This window comes from Chelon labrosus (assembly GCF_963514085.1).
Source record: "Chelon labrosus genome assembly, chromosome: 17".
Lineage (NCBI taxonomy): Eukaryota > Metazoa > Chordata > Actinopteri > Mugiliformes > Mugilidae > Chelon > Chelon labrosus.
Genome location: NC_140350.1, coordinates 25695309 through 25720934, shown reverse-complemented (window position 1 = coordinate 25720934; position 25626 = coordinate 25695309). Strand labels below are relative to the sequence as shown.

At 40.8% G+C, this 25626-nt stretch overlaps 1 protein-coding gene across 1 annotated transcript in view; it reads right to left on the bottom strand.

Moving 5' to 3' along the window:
- Positions 1 to 24809, bottom strand: part of grk6 (G protein-coupled receptor kinase 6) — a 38002-nt gene extending 13193 nt beyond the window's left edge. Inside the window, exons 1-6 of the mRNA XM_084565184.1 lie at positions 24614 to 24809; positions 19844 to 19939; positions 8630 to 8742; positions 6882 to 6959; positions 5925 to 6025; positions 2855 to 2947 (exon numbers count right to left, since the gene is read on the bottom strand). Of these exons, the coding sequence (XP_084421310.1) occupies positions 2855 to 2947; positions 5925 to 6025; positions 6882 to 6959; positions 8630 to 8742; positions 19844 to 19939; positions 24614 to 24665 (533 nt within the window). The 5' untranslated portion in view covers positions 24666 to 24809. The remainder of the gene's footprint in view (positions 1 to 2854; positions 2948 to 5924; positions 6026 to 6881; positions 6960 to 8629; positions 8743 to 19843; positions 19940 to 24613) is intronic.
- Between the last annotated feature and the right edge of the window lie 817 nt (positions 24810 to 25626).

Below are 25626 nucleotides of genomic sequence, written 5' to 3'. Positions count from 1 at the left end.
GTTGATCTTTATTTTTTACAGTATGTCTTCTACAAGAAACAGTGCAGAAATAAAATAATCACATCTACCAAAAGTCAATAAAGTCCAGTTTTAACAGCACACTGGTTTAGAAGAGCGTCTTCCTGTGCGTGGAGGGATTTATGAGCCCTGACTGTGGTCTCTCCTGGGATCAGCACTCCCAGCTCAGTCAAGCAGGTGAATTAAATGGACTCTTGGGGTGTTGAGTCATTAAACCAGTCACTTACTGCCTAACGAGGAGCTTGTTTTTAACAATGGTCAATAATTAGCATTGTTTTGTGTGCATATGCATAGATGGAAACGGTGAGAGTGCAGAGCTGACTTCAGGTTTCAGCTTTATGAGGCCGTATAGTTTGCTTCTGTATTGACATGTTTGATTCTGCAGGAGACACTCAGTGAAAGTGATTGATCAGATAAGGACCAGTGAAGTTGGACAGGCTGTACTCTGCTGCTTTCTACCGGCCATTACTGCATCAGCCCATTAGTCTGCAGGCTAATACTGCATGTCTGTAGTTTCCAACCTGAGTAATGCTTTAGTTCCTGTCTGTGAGACGCTTTTAAGAAAAGACCTGACGTGGTGAAATAACTTAACGCTCTTCTGCATCACATGAATAAAGGGATCTTCTTCATCTTATATCTTTGAATATGACGTATTCAGGAACTAAAACCTGTCATCACAGAGGCTTTGTTGAAGACATTTTGGCTCCTTTATTGTCGTCTACACCAACATTAGCTAAACAAACATGACCTACTGTACTGAGCTGTGAGCTTTAAGTCCCAGACACACCAAAACCAGCCTTAACAACAACCGCCTCCTCACTTCTCGTGTGTCTGGACCAAAAAGGTCGCCTAAAAAATATTAGCTGGGAGGCTAGGACGCTAGAGGGAGCTACTATTAGCTGGGAGGCTAGGAAACTAGTGGGAGCTACTACTAGCTGGGAGGCTAGGAAGCTAGTGGGAGCTACAATTAGCTGGGAGGCTAGGAAGCTAGTGGGAACTACTATTAGCTGGGAGGCTAGGAAGCTAGAGGGAGCTACTATTAGCTGGGAGGCTAGGAAGCTAGTGGGAACTACTATTAGCTGGGAGGCTAGGAAGCTCGTGTTGAACCTTTCCTGTCAAGGAAACCTTTTATTCGTATTGTTGAAGGATTACTAATTACAGAAAACATTTCTTAAGCCCGCTGGACAGACTCAAGGTCATCAACCTTCCACAGTTCCTGGAAATCCAACAATGGCAGCTCTATTTTTTATCTGGTAAGCAGAGAACAACTTTTCCTTGTGCTGTCAGTCGACTCCATCATGACCATCAACTCCATTCATTCACAGCTGATGTTCTTTACTCACTAAACATGGACTGTTCTGCTCATTGCTGATGAGCTGTGTAATCATGAATCTTAAACGCTCTTCTAGAAACAGATTGTTTATCACAGACTTCTCAAAGTGGAGCCAGGGAACCATAAATTATCCCACATCAACGTACTACGGACGCATTAACAACGACAGGAACACATCACACCACACCGTGGCTCTGCTGCACACCAGGAATCAGGATGCTGGGATTTTCGAGGAAACTAACTTTGGGACGTTTTTTGTCTTTTAGAAAATTTGTTTGTGGTTGTGTTTGCAAAGTAGTTGATATAACTGCACCAGTCTTTTCAGATTTGACTTTGCATGCTAACGTGGCGGCCCAGCTGTGTGACCGGATATGTTTTAAGTACTGTCACGTTATCTTAACACCCACTTTTTTACGAGAGGTATTAAGAATAAATAATTAATAAAGATAAAGGAAAATGGTTTAATTAACAGCCTGTGGACTGTGGGAACTCTTTAAAAAGAGACCAGAGAAGAAGTACGCTTTAGTAAAAATGAAAGAGCTCCCAACAGCAGCACAACCGCTGTGTACCAGCACCTCAACAGAAAACAGAAACTTAACAAGATGGACGTCCTGCCATGGAGGACAACTTCTAAACAAGAGTCGACTCTGCTGAGGCATTGAGGGGCAGTTTAATTCTTAAAGCAGAGCTCTAATCAGATGTACACATCAGTAAAAATGAGACAGTCTATGATAGAAACAACCGCTAAACACGAGCATCTCAACAAAGAAGATCCACCGGCTCTCCAACCTCCAAACAACCAGACAGCAGTGTCAGTATCTGGACCGTCCCAGTGAGAGGTTGACTCATCGTTCTGGTTCAGACACAAAGAAGAATCTCCGGAGCAGATGTCAGATGAAAACCAAGGTTCATATTATATTATATTCTGGTCCAGATGGAGGTGGAGATGCACCTGAAACTGTGGAACATACTTCAGTAGTTTGGCTTTGGGAAAATAAAACGAGAGCTGAGGTGCCTCTAACAAACTCCAACTGGTGTTTCATTTTTATTAAAGATAATCAGTCGATGGAAAACGTCCTCCTCTCAGTCCTCAGTGTTTTAGTTTACTGCAAAACATGTAATGCACAATATTTTCAGTATTAGATCAGTTCAATAAAGGAGTCTCTATTCTGTTGTACTTCTTAAAGTTGGCGAGCAACCAGGTAAAAAAGTTTAATCAGCTGCTCCAGATGCTGTTTAGTCTATTTTGGTTGTTTATATCAGTGGTGTTCCTATCTGCTGTAACCTTTAGCCTACATCCTGCTCAGAAACACTCTACAGAAACTGGAAAGGAAAAACTTCTTGTTGGACAATTTCAAGGTCCCGTTAAAGCGTGACGTTGTTTCTGGAGATTGTTTTGAAGCCTGAGGAGATTGAAGGCAGGGAGGACAGGATGTGATGAGGCAACTGCTCAGAGGGAGCGTGTTGTTACAGGTTCTGTTCAGAAAGAGATTAAAACTTTACCTCTCCAACCACTTCCACTGGAGGAACCTGTTGTAGTACATGCTGTCGAGGTAGTCAGCGAAGGGCGCCACGCTCAGGTAGTCGTGAATCAGTCTGGAGGAGACACAACAGAAAACAGTCAGTCAGACGCACTAATCAACACGACGCCAACGGAACAAACAGCGACTCTAGTTGTTCATCAGATGATCAATCAGCTCAGACGGATGGATCAGATGGAGACGTCTGGGGACGCTGGAGACGTCTCAGTTGTCTTCTAATCAATTCAGGATGGACACTAACATGGAGGAGGACATACTCCTTCTTTTACTCCTTCTTCTTATTCTTATACTCTTGTTCTTCTTCTCTTCCTGCTCCTCCTCATTTTTATTCACCTCCTACTGCTTCCTCCTCCTCTTTCTTCTTCTACTTCTCCTCCTATTCCTCCTAATTCTCCTCCTCCTGTTCTATTTCCAGCAGACGTGATGCTCCTCCTCATCAGAACCTCTTCATCAATAATCTTCTACAGTGAATGAACTCCTACAACACACATGTATCTGATCACATCATTTGATTCAGTCTCCATGGAAACGGCCATTGATCAGGACGAGCTGAAGAACAACCTGACCTCAGAGCAGCCTCCAGCCTTCGCAACAAGAACGAACAGAGCTGTTAGAGGATGTTACTCAATCTGTGAGCGTTTCTGTCCAATCACTCTTCCTTATCAGAGAAACGTGAAGTTAATCAGAACAACTGTCTTTCCTTCCTGTTGAAGCCTTTCTTTCCTTTTATCTCGCCTGGATCCCTTGTTGTCTCGCTTTAATTATGATTTAGTTCTGTCATTTTCAAATGTAATTAACAGCCGTCACGATCTGAACTTTCTCATGTGGGAAACAATGGAGAGCAAATGTAGTGTAGTGTCAAAGTAAAATGTTAAAACTTGACTGAACACATTATTCTGCAGTTATCGTCATTAAAGAAGAACGAGGTTTAAAAGTTTAAAACATCTGTGATTAACAGTCTTTTAACAATGACTGCAGAGAGACAACAGTAAGACCACGAGGACTCTTCATTTTAATCGTCAGATGAAAGGGTTAAAATTAAACCAACAGGTTTACTGTGTTTCTAAATAAATCCACACCAATATAAAAATAAAACAATATGAATGGCTGAATTCAAAATGATATGAGATGAGGTACAGCTAAACTTAATTTAACGACATTTAAATGTAACCTGAAGACAAAAATGACAACGACAAATGTTTATTTCAACCCTGAGTAGTGTCTGCAGGTACAACTGTCCTCTCAGGTTGCATGCTAACTTAACTAAAGTCAAAGGTCAGCCTGTTAGGACAAACCAAGGGCAAATCTCACCCTCCTCCATCAATGTGTTGACCAGAGACCCTGAATGTGGTGACGACTAATCCTGAACCAAAGTGGTGGACGGTGTTTACTTCAGGTAAACATTTGCTATCATCCGGATTAAAATTAATCCCTTATCCACCGACTGACGCCTACGTTTGATGGAGAAATGCATCCTGGGACATAAGTCAGCACCAGACACATCCTCAATGAAACCTTCGAAGGACGAGCTCTTCAGGCATTCAGACTCTTCTTGACGCATCCAATCAAATCCCAGCACAGACTTGAGACTCATGACTTGAGTCACATGACTTGGACTCAAACAACACATTTGACTTCCTTCAACAACAAACAACAAGAAAAGGAAAGCAGACATGCTGACTTCATCACCAAACGACTGGCTGCAGTGACTCAACTCAAACCAGAGACACGGGAGACGTTGAGGTCAACAATGGGCCAGTTTGATGCATTGTTGGTTGTTGGATTTCTTTTTAAGTGATCACAGAACAGAAATGAGGGCATGGTTATTTATGAACACTGACACCCTTTATTTAAAGGGATGTTTGACTGTATGGAAAAAATAAGATAGCATCTGGTATGTCCTCTGATTAGATCTGTTACGGTGGCTTTGGTTTGACTACACCTCACGTGCATCGTGTGTTAGAGGATTATCATGTGAGCGTTGGTTGGTGAGTGGTTTCTAAGTTCACTGGTTGATAAAAACAAAACGTTTCCAAACGTGACGGCCTTTCATCAGTTGTTCTGCTTTCATTTCAGTTAGTAAACTATTTTAACTGCTGGTGTTGGAGCTACAGAGAGTTGTAGTAATGACGTGAAGGTTCTCAGTCACCCAGGTCATGGGATAGCCCAAACAACAAAGCTGAAACCAGGGTAACTCAACTTGTTGAGCTTCTTGGAGGAGTAGCTTCCTCAGAAGTGAGATATTTCATGACCTGAGTAACCGTGAACCTTCAAAAACAAAATGCCAACACACTTGATTTGAACTTGGACGAGTGGAGAAGTATCTTCAAGAAATCCTACAAATCCATTTGCCTTTGTTTCAGCTTTGTGTTTTGGATTATGTGCAGTACCAAGCGGAACTAATCTCATCGTTGACAACCAATGGGAGCAGCTCCACCAATGACTAGCTCCACGTTCACTGAAGAAGCAATGAAGCATGATGCTGCTACCACCATGCTTCATCATGAGATGTTGTTCTCTGGTGATGTGTTGTATTGTTTTTGTCTCATATATACATCATATGGTGCTGGTTAAGAAACCTACAGATACTAACAGCTATGCTAGCTACTATAGTAGCATATGCTAACATGGTAACAATGCATAGTTGGTTACCATGTTAGTTAGTGTTAGCGTGCTAGCTCAAGTGACAACAGCTAACCTGGGCAGGGTTACCTGGGCAACCAGAGCTTGGAACGTACACTAGAACCCAGCTGTCACTTTAAATCTGGATAAAGTTGAACAAGAGTATATTTTTATTTTGTGATTTGGAATTTGTAGATGAATTTGAAGAGTCTTGGTCACATGTGGCAGCATTTGCGGTAGAAACCAAATGGATCATGCTCATCTAATATAATCTAAGAACAAGGGAACATGTTTATATAAACATTTATGATCCTCCACAGTTACAGGTTCTCCTTTGTGAAAAAAAAGAAAAAAGAGCTATTAAAAACAACAGAGCAATATAAATCCAGTCAACACCCCCGTGATCTTACTTGGTACAGTCCTTGAAAAGCTCCTTGCAGGCCTCCTGCTGCAGCCTCTCAGTGCACTGAGCCATCATGGCCTCTTCCACCTCAGACACATGGTCCTCTGACTGCACCCAAAATAAAAACGATAAACACAGTGACTCAACTCTGACAGTGACTTCTGAGGAAAGGTGGACGAATGGAGTTTGAGACGCCTGTTCAGACGTGTTTGAAGGTGAAGAAACAAACGCTGAGAGAAACTTCAACCTGACCAGAAATTCTACAAAGGATTACATATATGTGATCATGAATGTCAATGTCAGTGATCAGTGGTTTAGATTTCTGACTTCTTATCTGCTTTTTAACAAGTGGTCCTGGGTGGTGCATTCAGGGACATGCTGTAAAGTTTTGCATTATAGTTTATTTTCTTCATTTTTGCTTTTAAGTCCGTTATTCTTTCCCATTGTGGGATAAAATAAAAGATTATCTCATCTTACTTTATCTTAGTTTCTCTTTTTTTATTTACTTAGTAACTTACTGAGGTATTTAGGTTTTAACACACAGCCTAATCAGGGACCCATCTATCATTTAAACAAAAGTTAAGCATATTAAATTATTTCATGTATGCTTTTCTCTTTTATTAAATAAAAAAGTCCAGGATACAAATCCCCTAATGTCCCGTAATGCACCGTTAGGAAAAGTTTAGTTGTGATCAATGTTGAATTCCAGTCGGTTTTCTGTAAAATTCATTACGTATACACTTTTCACATACTTCTTACTGGTTTTTATTTTTTTTTTAATTTAACCACTGATTTACTAGTGTATATTCACAGGCTGACATGCTCCTTCATGTTCATTTCCTAAAGTGCAGCTGTCATCTTTCACATAGGATCTAAACTAGCTTTTTTCTCTATACCTGGTGCAGTAAACCTATTACACACTGGCCCCGCCCCATTTTGATGTAATTTTGAGCCTTGAACGCACCTTTGAGTTGAAGTACTTGTCAATGAGCTCCTGACCACATTCCCTCCTCTTCTCATCGGGCGTCACCTCGTACTCTGCCTGCACGGGAATAACACAAAACAACTTCTGTCAGTTTCAGAAACAGCTTCGGATTTTAGTGCAAATAAATGAAATAAAACATCTCACACATATGAAATACAGAGACATGGAGACATGACCAAACAAAGGGGATTACGGCCTCATGTCTCCTTGATCTGGACCAAAAAGTTGCTATTGAACACACCACAAAGAGCTACTGTTAGCTGAGAAGCTAGGAAGAGCTACTGGGGTTCAGTTTTTGTCTCTAAAATAACTAACATGAGGCCAGAGATTAAGAAATAAATAATAATTTATTGGCTGTGCTTTCAGTGAGAACGAGTGACGTTACAGCTTGTTCCAAAATCTAGATCATCTCCTCGTACCATGACACACACACGACAAGCAGCTGTTGATGGTTCTGATCCAGCGGTAGGTAGAGATCCATTAGAGACAGCAGCTGCTACAATATTCTACTGACCACATGATTATTAACATACAGAGCCATAACTTCTGGTCAGATGTGGAGATGCATTTAAAACTGTCAGGAGGAAGTATTTACAGCTGATCTGTTCACGGAGAACACATTCAGAGAACCAGGAAACCAGGAAAGAGTTTCTGGAGGCCTCATCCACACCCTGTAGCACATCAGCTGATTGTGCATCCACTCCTCCCTCTCAATGAGCTGCAGTAAACTGAGCCTGACTGGAAAACTCTAAAGTGCTTCCTCTACGCTGTAATGCTAAGTGACAGCACAGACGGTTCAAATCTCATTTTCGCTCTCCATCTCGTCCTCTCGCTGGAGTTCTTAGAGAGAGGAGACGGGAAGCAGTCGTGGGGTGAAAGACAGCATAATTGCTTTGAGTTGTATTTGCTTGAGGACTGAAAGAAGTTCGGTCGAGCGTCGTGTCGGAGCAGAAGGACGTGAACTTCACGAACCTCCAACCTCGTCTGATCGGACAGAGTTCAGTCGACATGGGGACGTCCTGTCATTCAGATACAGGAGCCTGGACATTCAGCTGGACAAACTACAATGTCCACAATCAGAGCTAGTAGCTAAGAGATGATTCTGCCCTGACGTTCCTGCTGCTTTATGCTAAGCTAGGCTAGTTACGGTAGCGAGTTGATTGACGTATGATGCAAATAAGTAGTTCACCAAACATTTACCTGAAAGAAACAGCGTCCACTACTTTGCTTCCTTTGGTTGTTTTTTGGATACACCGTGATAATCTTTACAAACATAAAACCTTCAACTTTGTTTTTTGGATTGTGATTACTAAGGTCGGCTGTTGCTGACAGCATTTTATTTTCTAACAGAAGAAGAGCTAGCTCCGTCCATAAACTCCCTCCACCTTTCACTAAATGCCCAGTTTCAACTGAAGAAGCTCTGAAACATGATGCTGCTACCACCATGCTACACATAACAATAATATTTAGGTTCTGTTTCACTCACAAAACCTTTGAGATGGGACATGAAACATCCACTAGAGACCAAGTGTCAGCTACAAATACACAGACGATGGTTGAATCTCTGTTTAAAGTGACGGCCACAAAGAGACGCGAAAAAGCTTCAAACAGCTGTTTCACAGGTGGTGAGGGGCCCTTCACATGGGGGGGGGGGGGGGCTCATATCATCCTTACCCTCTACTACCAAGTCTGAACCTTCCAACAACAAGGAGAAAGCTTCGTCTTACCACCGCGTCCAGGAACTTGACACAGCGTCTGAGCTCGGGTCGGGTCTCACAGAACTGTCTGAACAGTAACCGTCCGATCGGCTGGCGCTCACAGAGGCTGCAGTAGTCCTTCTCTGAACAGAGACACAAAGAAAGACAACAGATGTTAGAAAAGGTACAGGTAACTCCTCTATGGGTTCATTAATTAGTTTGTTTAAAGGTCCGACAGGTCTGTTGATGGTGACTACGCTGAGCTATGAGGACAATGAGCTGGTTTAATGTTGGAAACACAAAGATCTTCAGAAATGTGACGTTAAAAAATCTCAATAAATCATTCACAGGAAATACTGCACTGTTCATTTAGGCAACATAAAAAGAAGAAGTAAAACACAGGAGAAGATTTGCTGTTGGGGTTGTTTGAGTTCACCTGTCCAACTGAGCTTTGGGACAAAAAAAAGAAAAACAACAGCACCAAGGAAACATGGATTTGCATCCATGACTCATGGGGATGCAAAGCGATTCAGGAGGCTTGACGCACAAACAAATATGATTCATGGAGATCACAGAGGACGGAGCGATTGTTGTGAGAAGGGAAAGACAGAGAAGGGCAAACATGTCTGCAAACTCTATCAACCTTTGTGAGATACCAATCTTCTTCCTCTTGGCCGACTTTTCACTGCACACTATTTCTTTACAGCACGTGTAGAAACAGTAAACATGGACCATTAGTTAGGACAGAACTATGGAGATCTATAAATAAATCAGTAAAAATGAAACGTCATGAAAGTCTAAAATAGTAAAACAATCTGTGACACTAACATCTGCAGATCTAGTTGACTTTAAATCTGATGATATATGTTTCTACTGAAAGTAAACCTTGGTGAGTCACCTCTACCTGTTAACAGATCATTAATCTGACTGATGTATCCATCACTAAGAGATGTTTAAATGAAGCATTAAGAGAAAATGTCACTGATTTGTTTAACAAATTTTAAATGACACAGACTCAAAGATGGTAGATTTCATGTTTTCATTTGCATTCAACAACAGAAGACTGAGAACGTTAACACATGGGGAGGTGGTCTGGGACACGTATGAACACACAATGGGTCCTGGGTCACATTAAAGACCACCTACTCTACAGGGCTGATCTTTGGAAGAGGAGCTTCATATTTTCTCAATAATGTTTTTTCTTTATTTACATTTATTACCTGACGTTATTTCTGTCTCAGCAGTGACATCATTACCTGAACAGAAGCTTCCAGGTTTCAGGTCTAATCTGAGTCTTTGTCTCTAAAATAAATCAGATCTTAACATGTGAGAGTCTTTTCATCTGGTTCCAACATCTGGATCATGTCTCCAAGTCAACCAGCAGCTGTTGATGGTTCTGATCCAGCGGTAGGTAGAGATCCATTAGAGACAGCAGCTGCTACAATATTCTACTGACCACATGATGGCGCTGCTGATTTACAGACACACAAACTGAGATCAGATCTCAAGTGCTGGCTGGGGACGCATGTGGAGACACATTTACATTAAGACCAGGTGGAGACACAGGGACTTAGAGATGGACAGGTGAGACTGGACTGTCCAGGACGGGTGTTTTTTGGATTTGAAAGATCCGATATCAAATCAGAAAATTATCGGATCGATCGTTTCCTGCATCCTCTCATTAGAAATGTTGCTAGACAGGTTTCACGCTACAACATATGACGACGAGGAAGAGCTGAACCAAAGCAAAGACACGTGAAATATGAGAAACTAGAGGAATCACAACGAGGAGATACCACAAACGTCTGGAACTAACAACAATATTATTTGGTCAATATCATAGTTGGTGATAATCTCTGTCATAACTAAGTAAAACTGTTCAAAACAGAAATATCTCTAAACAAACTGATGCTAAGCTGAAACGACTCAACCATCAGTAGAGATACCTGGTCCTATTACTTGTTTAATCAGACGGTTGAATCTTTGCAGTGATATTAATCTTTTATTTACGGTAATTGTTCATTATTCAGGATCAGTGTTCACATGAGTGTTGCATTGACGTGTTTCATCAGTCTGCTGGAGCCTCTCTGTTTTATCTCCGAGTCGTTCTGCTCTACTAATCCTTCCACTGCTACGTTCTCTTTTGTTCTTCTACTTCTACTAACGATCTCGTTTTCTTTTGACGTTCTCCCTCAGAGTCATCAGAAGCAGAACCAAGGAGAACAATGGAGAAATCTGTGGACGGCAACAAAACTCAAGGCCATGACTCTAATTAACATTTCTGCTTTATACAGATTCAGAGACCTCCCCCAAAATTAGCTTCATTACATGTTATAAAGCTGCTTGACTGGTCCCACACCCACTCCTCATGCATGAAATACCAAATCCCCAAGTTTATCATCATCATCTGGTTGAGGCTCAGCGGACTCTCTCAATAGATCTCTGGAGGTGTGGTGTACATGAAGGGACACCAGGACTGTACAGAACATGCTGTACATTATTTCACAAAGAACCTAAACAAAGAGGTCACTGTTGGGCGTCCTGCCTGCTCTGAAGGCCTCCGGTGATGCCACGGGTTTGAAGATGAAGGCCTCCGTACGTCTGACTGTGTCCGTTTATTTATAGAGTATAAAGCAGAATGAAGTGGTTCGTTTCCACTTGTAAGTCCGTTTAGTGATGCTGTGGTGCATGTTAAGAGTTTTCCTCTTCTTTTTTTGCCACAACTCCCGGAAGGAGACTCTGAACCCTTGTCCACATATAAAGTGATTTGATCATCATGCATGAAACGAGCAGAACACTAAAACATTATTAGTAGAAGAATAAATTTACTGTATTCCTTATTTATTACTGCCTGCAGGTACAAAACTGCAAATTCCCCATTGCGGGACTAATACAGGTTTTCTCAAAAATACACCTTACTGTGCATTGTACTGTGTATAACTGTGCATGTGACAAATAAAATCTTATCTAAATATTCTTCTTCAAAATACTTAAAAGTACCACCAACAACGGTGCCATATAAATACTGGTGTAGTATATCTGGAGCAAAAAGAACATGGTGAAGCATGGTGGTAGCAGCATCATTAAGTAATTAAAGTGCACAAGTTGGTATTTTGACATTTATATTGATTCAAATGCTCTTAATGACAAACCTACAATGAATTATTGTCAACTCTACATTTATAAAGTTGATAATGCTAGTGGCTAAAAATGATTAACAAAGCTTTAAGTTTGAACATGAAGCAATTCAGGACTAAGTTATTACAACTAGTGCCTCTAGCGTCCATCTGGGTATGAGCACCGACACCATCACCCTTTATATCACCATACTCTGTAGTTACTAGGTTCCCTCAGTCTACTGGCGGCTCAGGTCTGGAGAACATACTGTATACACCTCTTTCCTCTTCTGTCAACAAAGGTTTCCTGCAGCCACAACAGCCAAACCCTGAAACTAGTCACGAAAACGCTTCACACTGTACGATCATGTTTCTCTAATGGCCTGTTATGGTTGCCCCATCCAAACTCCAGATGCTTTAATTTTGTAATTTGTAATGAGGACAAGCACATGTGCGGGGGATTTCCTGCATGTGTCTCTGAGGTGCACTAAGTAGGACAGTTAATAGAAAAAACAACAGCGAAGCCATGAGGGTATTTTCTCTGAAGTGCATTTCAGGCGGCAGCGCGTTGGCAACTTACTGCAACTTCTTTAACAACAACAAAGAACTTGTTGAGTTAGAGATAACAGATATGAGGAGCAGAGACAGAGATATTTTTACGGCCGTTACTATAAAAACTTAGTTTGCACGTCATTACAGATGATGGGCAGAAAATGAAACATGAGATGTGAGTATGTGTTAGTCTCTTGGCAGCTGATAGTTGGTTTCTAGTGAACGTTCCAGGCTCCAGTTTCCTAGGAATCTCTTTTGTATATTTCCCACCCCAAATGTTTAAAAGTGTGTTTGGTGCACAGAGAACACCACATCCATGGTGGCAGCAGCATCCTGTTTCAGGGCTTCTTCAGCTGGAACTGGGGCTTTAGCACAGGTGGAGTGAATCATATTTCTAGTGTATGGACTTTATTCTTCACTAATGGCCGATGCTCCATCTGGGTTCACTTGATGCCCAAATCACCACCATCAGCATGGTTGATATGGGGGTAGGAACCAAAATGGTGGACGGCGTTTCCTTCAGGTAAACATTTAGAGAATTCTTTGTTTGTGTTAAATGTTAATCCAACTCATGACATGGTTTGTTGCTGTCACATCTCTGCTAGTCTCCTTCTTCGGGTTTAACAATTAAATAATGCATATATTGTGTTTAGTATTGTCTCTGTTAAATGAAAAGAAATTAGATAAGAGACAACAATCTGTATGACACAAACCAGGAAGTGGACTGTTTCCTGACTGTCTTTCTCTAGCTTTCCTCCCACTCATCTTTTTCTACCACAAAAACTACTGTAAACTGACAGTAACTGAAAGTTGAAGCTCATCAGAAATGGCAAACGGTTACTTTTGTACAGCTCACCTATAATCTTTTTACTATTTTTTCGACCTCAAACTTTTTTGTTTTTTTACATTTGTGATATTTCTGATCAGCTTTCCAAAACATACAGTATGTTGTCTGAACTTCCTTCTTTTGTTTTTGTTCATATGTTTGTCAGAAATCATTCAAATCAAAGCTCATTTGCATGATGGAAAGAAAAAAACAGCTCTGCTGGAACTGTTGGAATTAGGAAAATGAAGCGACAGATGTGAACCGTATTTCATCATGTGAGAAGCCTGCAACATGAACTGTTGATTCATATGATTACTTAAAAAACTTCACAATGTTTCTGTGAGTGTTATTTGACTTCAGAGAATAACAGCTAATACACATCATCAAACATTCTGTTCCTCGTGCTTGTTGTTGACCTCACTGGACTCATTTCTGTCTTATTTTAGACCATTTTATAAGACCACTACATAACTTTGATTAAAGCGTAATAAAGTTACAAAAACATCTGGTGACAGCGAGTTGACCGGCTGTCAAATGAGAGTAAACCTCAGCTACGACGGCATTTTTTCCCCATTTACTTATTTAACGCTTCGATGTCTGTTTATAGTCTTTATCCAGAATGTCTCACAGTATCATGAGCTTGGAGTTCATTTTACAAACTTATATTGTGTTGCTAACATTTTATATTTTATTGACAGATTGTAAGTTTGTTTGTCAAATGTTAATCTCAAGAGCAACCACAAACTATAAATGTCGCGTAAACTTAAAGCTACAGTGCAGAACGATTGTCTCCCCCTACTGGCAGGAAGAGCATTTACATAAAAACAGTCGACATTTAAATCTTTTCTTCTTCAGTCTTCGTTCAACAACTAAAATCCTTTTATCCAGAGCATAATAAACTCTTATGACCTCCGAGGTATTCATAGAACCATGGTTACATTCATAACATTCCTAGTTCGTGTAGCCTACTCTGTCTCCATCATACAGTTGCTCAACTCTTTGTTTCTGGCAAACAAAACTGCCAACACAGATTTAGAACTAGAGAGTGATGTACCTGGTGCTAATTAAGCTTAATGAACTTGTTTGTCAAAGGCTTAAAGGCAGAATTTATTTTTCATCTGGAACATAATAAACCTTTTGTAGATGCTTCCTGACGGCCAGAGTACTCACAGAACCTTGGTTACATCCATAACATGCCTACTTCTTGTAGCCTACTCCATCTCTCTCATACAAATGTTCAAGTTTTAATGTCTTTGTGCAAAACTAAATGAATAAATAAAAATAAAATCCAACCTGTCCATCTCATCTCTCAATGTGCAATGGAAATTACTCAATCACAATTAAACATTTAACGTACAGTAAGAGGTCTCTGGATAAGATGCTGCAGCCATGAGTCCCAGATTTATTTCTGAACTTGTGAACGTCATAATTTCCTCCTAATAATGTTGCCTGTGTTTTTGTTGGGCCTCCGTGTCATGTATGAGCGTATACTATAATCAGCCCCAATACATAACATGACGTGTATGATGATATTTCACATCACACTGATGTCACATGTTGCTATAGATAACCTTCTGGGGAAGCCAAACCGTTCGATGGTGGTCAAAAGAACACAGGCACAGAGGCGTTTGATTAAACTGAGTTAATATTCAGTTGGTTTTAACTCCAGTTTTGGTCTCCACCACCTCTCGATAGAAACATCAGGCCCTAACTGTGGTGGACAGAGGCTTTTTTATGCCCACAAAACTGTTGTAATAGAAATCTTTCCATCTTTCTTAGATATCTTGGCTTGATATAAATAATTCTCTTCACACGAACACAGGAAACGAAACGGCGCTAGTCAAGATGGATCCACAAAAGAGTAGCTGTGCATAGTTCACAAGGTCACCAGAGCTGTTTTGAGTAAGTATGAGTCGCAAATAGACAAACAAATGACCCTAGTTATGTTTAATGCTTAAAAAACAGCCTGAGGAGCAGAGACGGGTCGAATCCATCTCTGTCAACTGGAATGCTTCGGCAGAGCAAACAGAATCATCTCTTTGTCTCTGCACGGGGAATTCCCACAATTAAATACCAAATACTGTGGCTACTGTCTTTCATACTAGTGACTTATTGAGACAGAAAATGCATTAAAGCCACCTCCAGGGACATCCTGGAACTCACTTTTATTTTACTGAAAACTCCTGCATTTAACAAAATCTTCTTTGATGTGCAAGGTCCTAGATAAACATTCAGAGGCCTGTTGAAGGAAGAGCTCTCATATCTTTCCCAACAATAAAAAAACAAGATTATCTCATTGTCATTGCTACCAACGCCCTTATTCACTCAACTTACACATTTTATGTCAATTTAAAAGAATGAAATTGTTTGGGCCGGGCTTAATGTGGTGATGGAGTAACAGAGACATAGACAAACACTTTATCTGATCGCTGTGGAGCTGAACGTGTCAACAACAAAAAGAGGTTTAGATCCCACTACTGTTTAGTCAGTTGTAAAAGAAACTGACAAGAACATAACTAAGGACGAACAACAATCAAAATACTTATTTGCTTAATGTCACATATTTTATTGCTCTGATTGGTTGTAGGACTTTCAAACTTTGTCCAGACGTATTTTTTTTCTCTGTCACGTTTGAAATGCGCCACGTAATGAAATCCAGATGGTGTGATTGGGAGTATGTTTTGTTCATTTACAGAAATCTACTGCTGTTCAGGACTTTTATTTTTTATTTTAAACGTTTACGTCCAATCTTATCAAACAAGAAGTGATTCCCAAGATCAAACCTCCAAAACACAAGACTGAAGTAAGACACTGATCCTTATCTCTTGCTCAATCTCTAAAGTTGACAGTATTTAAATGACTTTAGCCTTTTAGGGGCCGTAGTTAAGTCACGGTTTGCGCTATTGAAAAACTCCAACGGTTTCTGAAAGCTCAGACATTGCTCTTTACAACCAATGTGGTGTCATTACGGTCATTTCACGTGCACCTCTCCCGGTATGTTATTCCCCTTTTCTAACGTGAAGTAAATTGTAAATTGACAGGTATTCAGGAAAAACGGGCAGAAGCAGTTACTCACAGGACATATTCTGACCTTTTTATAGTCAAAATAATCAAAAAATAATCCAGGCGGACATTTTGAGGCTTAAGTGTTAAAGGGTTAAACCTTAACAAGTAAAAAGAAATTTATATCTGTCGTCCATTTACTGTGCAGATAATATATAACACTGAGATCTTCTGTCTTGTGTCGTAAACTAGCCTGTTAAAGTGAAAGTAACCATAGTGCTGCTTGAAACAGCAAAAACACCGATCAGCTTCCTCTTTCTGCAGAGGCCACAGCTTCCTGTGTGCTATACGACTTGAGCAACTTTTTGCAGTCAGACTCATCATGCGTTTTCTGAACCGGATAAATGATCAGTTTGGTACCAGGAGGATTAAGGACAGACGAGGTCTTGCTTTTAGTCTAAGATAGTGTGGAATATTGTGAGTGCATCGTTTGTTTTCCCTTGAGAATATCTTTAATATCAAACTAGAGAGATAGAGAGATAAGTGAAGAGGAAAAGTAAAAACCAAAGTAACACCAACACAAAAGCAATTATTAAAGACAAGAATGATTGCTTCAGGTATTAGTTTAAGGACAATAGTTGGTTTTCTGGATTTCTAGAGCCGTTCAATTTGTTGAAAAATGAAAAACTTATTTACTTGAAATAACTTTATATGCACTGCTTCCTGTGCAGGATTTGGTGCCACTAATCTCATATGGAGGAGGTCTGGGTGGACGGTGGGCCAACAAAGCACAGAACACAGAGCAGAGTTTACATCTTGAAGCCTGTTGTTGGCATAAGGAAACAAAAGGAAGGTGTTTGAGGTTATGAAAAAAGACTGCAGTTTCTATTTAAATGTAAAAACGTCTACTGCTGCAAGTCATTTTTGACCTTTTTAGTATTTAACCACAAATTTGGCACCTAATCTTAGCCAGGTCATAGCTGCCTAACGTAGCAAAGCTTATTCACGTATGAGTGGGTATTTTCTTAGATGTTATCGAGACATTGATGAAACCCAACAAAAATTTCCCTGTAGTGTTGATGAGTATCAGAATTCAAGCAGCACTACATTTATTTTTAGCTGCAAATGGATTACATCCAAAGCGGATGGATAATTAATGTGTGGAGTGTGAAAGGTCATTGTTGATCTTGGAAAGTGTAGTTCACCAACAGAAACTCAACTTCCTGTGCAGATGGGGTTTGCCACGTTCACACAACGAAGGATGCCTTTGTTTAGTTACCCTTGAATTAAATGTAGATAACCCAGAACTGTTTCTGAAAAGAGACAAGGTGCAAATAATTTTACCAAATACCACCACCGTAAGTCAACGTGATGACGGCTGACCAAACTACATTTCTAGTACTCCCACATACCAAGTTGAACTAATCTCTACTTTGACGACCAATGGGTGCGACTAAAACAGCAGACTGACTTGTGACACAAACAAATAGTTCCCCAAACGCTGACCTGAAGGAAACACTGTCCACCACTTTGACTCCTTCCACTATATTCACCATGATGATAGCCTGACTTGGAGTGTTAGGTGATGCCAGATGGAGCAGCAGCAGCACCATGGATGTGGTGAAGCATGGAGGTGACAGCATCATGCCGCTGGTCATCCCTTAGAAGCTGACATTAGTTCAACCTGGTACCGTCCACGTCTCTAAAGTATTTATTCTCCTATCATTAACCCCAAAAACAAACAAAGCTGTCACAAAGGCCCCTGGACTTGTAGAGTTTCTTAAAGGTGTTTTGACATTAACCTGAAGTAGTGCACATCATGTTTTGCGGCTGTTTTTCTTCAGCTGAATATGATGCTGTTACCACCATGCTTCACCGTGCATAGGATGTTCTTTGCAGGGATGTCCTGAATACAGTTTGTCCTTTTTTGTGTACATAGCCTGAGATCTGCATGAACGGGTGTCAGTTTCTGTATGCTATTAGTGGGCCACCTCCTCTACTGTATACAAAGGAAATGAAAAATCAACATTAGTCATACTTCCCAGAGTGAAACTTAATATTAAGTACTGTCATATCATATCATGTTTCAGTACATTCTGCGTTTGGTTTGTTTTCTTAAGTCTTTTGAACCTCCAGGTCACCGTACCAGCAGCCAAGGGTCATGAAAGTTAGCACATCATGACATTTAGTGGTTGTAAAGTTAGAGCTGCTGCTGCTGCTGCTGACACCCAATAAAAACATTGTCGCTGTGTGAAACAATGAGGAGATTGAATAAAAACCTACAACACAGCGCCACACTGTACGTTTAGCTGTCATGCTTAGTAACTCATACATTAATGTCACGGTCTTCGGGGGATTTTTCCCTCTAAAGAAGAAGAAGAAGAGTCATCTGCTGCTATTTAACGAGGAGATTTTAAAATAAAACTCACGTGTTGTACATTTGGTTTTCTGCAGGTTATAAAAATATGCTCTGATACAGAAACTTGTGTGTAAACTAGAGACAACTGGTGCAAGCAATATTTACTTTTCTTTTTTTTGTATGAACTTGAGAGATGAGTTGTTGTAAACTTAGAGTTAGACTTAGATGAACTTCATTCATCCACAAGGGAAATTGCTTCGTGGCAGGCATTGGAAAGAATATCAAAATAGAAAAGTTATATGTGTTGGATCTTGTCCTCGTCACACAACAACAAGACAAGAAGAAAAAACATTTTGGTAATATAAGTGTCACGTATTCACCCAAAGCGGCTGATAATCAAAAATGTTCAAATGAAATATGGTTGAGGGAAAAACAACAGTTTGTGCTTTTTGTTCTTTAAAAGTTCAGACACACCAAACAAACAGAACGACCAGGAATGACTAAAACGTCAAGCCAACAACCAGCTGGTACATACGATCTGCACCACAGAGGAAATAACTGTACTCTGTGTTCAGCAGTCAAATGGGAAGCTAGGAAGAGCTACTGTTAGCTGGGAGGCTAAGAAGCTAAGAGGCGCTACCATTAGCTTGGAGGCTAGGAAGTATTGTACAGAGCTTTGATTGTTTAAATCCTCTTATTCTATCAAACATCTGCTTGTTCCAACTCTTTAATCAATCTATACGGATTAACATTGAGACAAAAACTTAAAGTTTTGACTTTAGAAGGGAAGCTGTGTCAACGGGCTTCTTGTTGTTATTATTTGTTCGTCCTTGGCTGTACCAAGTCAGTCTGTACAAGTTACCTTCTGATGGGTCCTGGATGAAATGGCCAGGGGAAGAAGACATCCTGTCTTGTGGACCATTATTGGTCAGATGGTTTTTTGACTATATTTGTACTGGAAGGGGTTTTATCGATTCCAAACTACCAAGCATGAAAGTCAGATGTTCGTGCAAGAGATACTGTGGTTTTATTCTAAAGTATGGACTAGAGAACAGGAGGATGGTCATTCTGGAATCTGAAAAGCAGCGTGCTTGAAATGCATTGTGCCGATGTGTCGTCGCTAAAACAGGCTGGACAAGAACACATCCAGGTATCTGGACTGTTATTGGTCAAATGGTTCTTTGAACTGGAACAGTATGATGACGTTTCACAGGAACACATACTGATGAATGCCCCTGGTACAGCCAGGTATGCCAATAAACTAAACTGGAAATTACAACCTACAACCTGTTTCAGGGGTAAAACTTTCCTCTAGAACTTTACTGACCAAACAGAAAGAGTTAACAGAAGCTGCTCTGTGAGACGGTGGGCAGACGCTGTTATCTTACCTGTGTTTTGTCGTAGCTCCTCACACAAACTTATGTGTGGAAACTGCAGCATCTGCTTCCATTTCTTGCTTTTTCCTTTTCTGTTCCCTCCGCCTCCTGTGTGAGACAAAGAAAGGGTTTGGTTTAAGGACGGTGGTTATCACTAGATTTGATTTATTTCTGCTGGTGGAAAGACTACGACTGGAACAACCACAGCACACGTGCAACACATTTGGTGTCTGAAGTGTGAAACAAGACAAAACATGTGTGAGAGGCCTCCAGAAAGCCAGGAAGTACACCTCACTGCACAGCTTGTTGTGGCTTGATGCAATTGTGCATACGACCAGCAGGGAGTAGAAAGTAAGGACGGAGATAAAGAGAAACTGGTAGAAATTGTGGGGTGATAAACACACACCACTACTTCCTCGAGTGGTTTCTGTTCACATTGTGCAAAAGCTGACTTTTAAGACAAAAATATATATTTTGTGGGACATGATTCTGGCCCAGTGAAGATCTGTTGGACCAAACAAATCATTTGGGGGTAGATGAAGATGGAGGAACCCCTCCATATGTTTCCTGAACTTTTGAAGCTCGGTGTGATGTCTCTGGCCGCCACTATCTCGACTAGCAACGTGTGAAGACTGTGAGCGCCGTCTTTACAACAAAATGGCTGCTGACGGAGAAACAACCTGTTTGGAGTCTGCTATCAAATTTGTTGTGAAAGATATTGACGAGAAAAGACCTTTAAAGGAGAATGGCTTAATCACCTAACGTCTCAGACTTTGTTCTGATTTGTTCAGACTTGCATGCTGAGTTATTTATTTTGTATTGGTTGAAACACACCTGATGAAAACAGATAACTGCAAGGAGGGCGCCACATTAAGATCCTTCAACAACAAACACAAGCCTTACAACTTTCAAATGATCCGACATGATGACAAACAGATCCTGATGCATTTATTCCTGGTTGGAAAATCTCAAACTTGTCAGAAACCAGTGGCAGAAGATGTTCCTTTAAAGCTGTTGACAATAATCCTGTGAAATATATTCAGTGGTTTATAATGTAGGCTGACTGTTTGTTTGGCCACGTTAATAAATGTATTTGGTCACAAGATGAATCTTTTATTTCTGACGTGTTTCTGAGTTTGAATGGTGTCAAACCTGCCGGCGGTGAATGAGAGGCTGCAAACAAACGGCACAAAGAACAAAGCAAAAACGAGAAATCAGAGCAAGTTCCTGTTCTTTCAGAAGCTCCAGCCGTCTGTGAATCGATTCAGAGCAAGTCCATTCACTACAACGAGAGGCAGCGAGACGCTCTCGAGGATCACTTCATACTGAAAATCATCTAAAATCAACAAGTTTCAAGTCCTCTGCGTCTTGTTTCCCTTAGCTTTGTTTTGTCTCCGTCACCTGATGAAGGAAATGAACGGCTCCGTATCCATCGGATCACCAGCTCGTCTTTTTAAGAAACCCATTCATTAAATATGACTTTCCCCATGCACTATGCTAAGCTAGGCTAATTACAGCCTTCTTTAGAATGGACTGGGGATTTACATCGGCTTTTTATTGTCTCCAGTTTTGTGTTTTATTTGCTCCCATAAAGTCACACATTTGCAACAGGAAATGGCATCAACTTCATTTAAAACATCCACCCATGGATGTTATGAACTGATATAAATGAGTTAGTTTTGATTATTAATGTCTTGATTAGTCCTAAAAATGTCAGAAAGCTTCATGCCATCAAAGATGATGTCTTGTTTTGTCCAACAGACAAAAAAATCTACAGAAGACAAAGTAATTATTTGACAATTAGCGTCTGAAATATTGTTGATTTGTTGTTTTAATGGCTAATCTAACATCTGGGGCAACAGATTAAGGATTAGTATTAAAGTGGTGACAATAGTCAGATTAGTCCTTTAGATTTCAAGAATACATCAGCTGCTATGAGACTTCAGGAGGACGACCAGCGCTGCAGGACCAATCTGAGGTATTTACTGATAACACAGCGTTGTTGTGAATATAGCAGCAGAAGCAGCAGCAGCCTTGAGGCGTCCAGCCTTCGACACATGCCACGCTTCAGGATTTGCAATTCAAATAATACAAGGCATCCGAGCAAAAAAATCGATTATCGTCATAGATACACTGCAAACAAGACGCTTGTGCTTGTGTCCGGGAAACGAGGCGATAATATCGGAGATGCAGATAAGCTGATAGATGCTCGATGTCTGCTGAGCACATTAGTGAAATTGTAAATCAAGACAAACAGCGAAGGGACTACAGGAGTGAGACAGAAAATGACCAACATTAGGGTCTAATCGGTTTCTAGTGTGGAAACGTCGTCCCACGCTGACAAGAGTGGTAATGTAGGTCAAAGCTTACACTTACTCTCAAAGAGAGGAAGGCCGCGACATGACACCAGCGTCAAACCTCAAATACTCACGTTTGGTTTCTGTCATTTGATGTAGTTAATATAAAGCTGATGTTAGTTCAATGTCCAAGTTTTCTTTTTGTTATTTGACGCTATAAAAACGGTGTGTGACATCATGATGATTGACAGTTGCCACTGACAACTGCGTCCATTTCTTTCTACATTCTATGTTTATATTTAGAGTCACTGAAAGACATTTAGAGTCACTGAAAGACATTTAGAGTCATTGAAAGACATTTAGAGTCACTGCCCGTTTAAAAAACGCCCAACAGACTTCACGTTGCCGTCACCAACACTCTGACAGAGACTCTGAGTTGCTGGCAACATTGACGGAGTTGTAGCTTTTGTCTCTCGTAGTGTGAAGGCATCCATCATGTCGTCACTGGCTCCAGAGATTTTTGGTATTTCTTCTTTGTCGTCATATGTTTTAAATCCAATCATCTTTCAGGCCTGACGGCGCTCTCAGACTTCTGTCATGTTCTGGATCTCCGTCACACTTTGACTAATCTCGTTGTTTTGTGAGAATACAGGACATGTACTTACATGATCAGAGGATTTTATTAAATGTGATCAGATCTTTCTAAGGAAGTTCCATAAAGTTGTTCTGGAGCGTCTCTGCTGGGAACTGACTATGCTCCAGCTGCTGGGCCAACTAAATGTCTCTGACTGGTTGGACGACTATCCAATCGATGCAGAGTGTATGAGCTGAAACACGGCCCCAAAAAATCTAAACAACGTTTTACTATTTATTACATCAGGCTAGAAATTATTTGACTTATTTAACTGGTTCTGGTTCTTATCAAACTATTAATCAGGACATTCGGCTAAATTTGGTAATAAAACATGGTGTATCAGCACTAGACCTGTTCACCAGCGCTCTACTAAATCACTAAAATCTAATTAAAGGTAACAGAAAGGTAAACATCACTATCAACCTGGTTGTTTACAGTGTTGCCCGGTTGCTGTAAGCCTGTTTCTCTTAAACTTTAACACCATCTCCAAACACAATCCAAACAAGGGACTTCGTTTTAGAAGAGAAATCCAGTCTCGTGGGTCTAATTGCTTCCATGACCTGCAGAATTTGGGCTTAAATCTAACGGCATGCTTTGGAAAATGGGAAAACTGAAGCAACAGATGTTAAAACTATGAATTTTCTTCTGTGTGCTGCAGCTTTAAAGTTATTTCTTGGAAGATAAATGAGAGAAAACTGGTCAACGATGACGATGAACTGAAAGACGAGTAGAGCTCATCACGACAAATGCTCCTCCTTTACTTTGTTTACTTATGTGCACCAATCTTAAATCTTTACTCAAGGATGTTGATGCGTTCTGTGTTTGGGCTGCAGACAGGTCGGAGGTCACGGCCTGACTGGAGCTGCCTTTCTCAAGGGCACTTCAGCTGGGGGGTAGCGGTGCGCTGGCACAGAGGGCTGGAGTCGTCCAGATAAGCTCGGGATCACGACTCTTCTCTCGTGTCCCTCTGCAGACGGCATCAGGATTAATGCTGCTGGTGACTCACCACAACCTTCGCCGAGAATAACAAAGAGCTCAGATGATGCTTTCCACTGTACTGCTCACTTTGTGATGCCTGTTAACTTCCTGGGTTTGACTGCCTTATAGCTGTGGCCAATTTAATAGAAACACCCGAATCAGTTTTGTGGTGCACAAGCCTCGCTGCAGCGCAGATGCTCTGCCTCAACATCCTGTTTCGCAAACTACAGGACGATGCTGCAACATCAGCATGGGAAACCCGATGTGTCTCTGCAGTCACAACCCCTTCCGGACCTCATACTTCTTTTTATGTAAATCCTCACCGCCACACCAGACTCGCTTTTAAAAATATGCAATTTTGTGCACAGTTCAGCAATTACTTCGTTGTTGTTTACACTAATATAATTAGTTATTCCAGTGAAGCTTCTTCATGTCTAGTTTGACTTAAGGTGAAGGCGGGTAGCGTGCTCTAACAGTTACTGACAGCTTGTACACTGAGCAGCCTAAACAGGGAAGGTGCATATTTTAATTGGTTTAAATGAAATTCACTTGAACAATTTTGATGCCGAATTGCTCATAGTTTGCAAAAGAGTTGAGTAATGTCCTCAGGCTGGTTGCACAAACAACGTGAAGTCGGAGATGTGCCAGAAAACTTTAAATTGCGCAAGTTGTGAATGGAGTTCTGCGCGTCACTATCAAACGGGCATTTACGGTAATATCCTGCTCGCAATCGTGAAAAGATTCGACTAAAGAGGAAGTAGAGCAGCTCTCCGCTGCACGCGGGTCCCGGGCTTCTTTGTGCCGTTTTATCCGGTGCTGTGAGGGTAAGACACCGTGAGACAGGAGCTGTCAAACCGCCATCTCCATCCTTACCTTCCCGTGCTTTGAGCAGCACCGTGTTGGCCACGATGTTCTCCAACTCCATGTCGATGCCGTGTCGGGTTGAGACAGCAGCGGCACACCGAGCTCCTGGTTCCCTCCCCGGGCTATCCTTCTTCTAAAACCCGTCCGCCACCTCTTCTTCCACCCGCCCGGCCAAGGAGTCAAAATTCAAGCCTCCGTTTGTGAATTCGTGCAGCCCTGTCCCGGTGACAGTCCGCACCCCTCCTCTCCTCTTTCTCCTCCTCTTTCTCCTCCCCCACCTTCTCCCTCCATCTCTCCGCCCTGAAGCTGCTCCTCTTTAAGCTAGCTGTAGCCTAGCTAAAGCATCTATAGCCTCAATGTAAAATCTACAAAGTTAAACCAATAAACAATGATATAAACATAACAAATTCATAATTTTAACAGTCGTTGTTAGCACTCGAGGGCTAGCCTTCCATGAGCTCCAAGGATGCTAACGATGGCAGCTAGCATATAAGCATAGCATAGCATAAAAAAAATGAAATTGCGAGGACTCTGAGTAAAAGTTAATTTCAAATTTTACTTTAAGCTAACCACTGAAACTTTTAGCTACCTTTGTATTATGTATTACTAACTATTTAAATCAACTTTAGTTTGTCTTTGTTTCAAATCAAAACTGAATAGTTAGCTAGCGCTCCAGGACCAACTATGTTAGCTGGTTATTACTTTTAGCTGTAATTTAGCAAACCAGTTCAATTTAAGTGTTTTGTTAAAGGTAATAAAAAGCTTTTTACTACTTATCACTATTTAAACCAACGTTTAGCTCGATAGCTATCTTTCACCTAGCATTTTATTACTTTTAGCAAACTGTCACTTTACACTAACTATTCAAATCATAATTTTTAGCTGTTTATAACTTTTAGCTAACTGTTTATTACTTTAAGCTAGCTGTTTATAACTTGTAGCTAACTGTTTATCACTTTTAGCTAACTGTTTATAATTTTAGCTAACTGTTTATAATTTTAGCTAACTGTTTATAATATTTA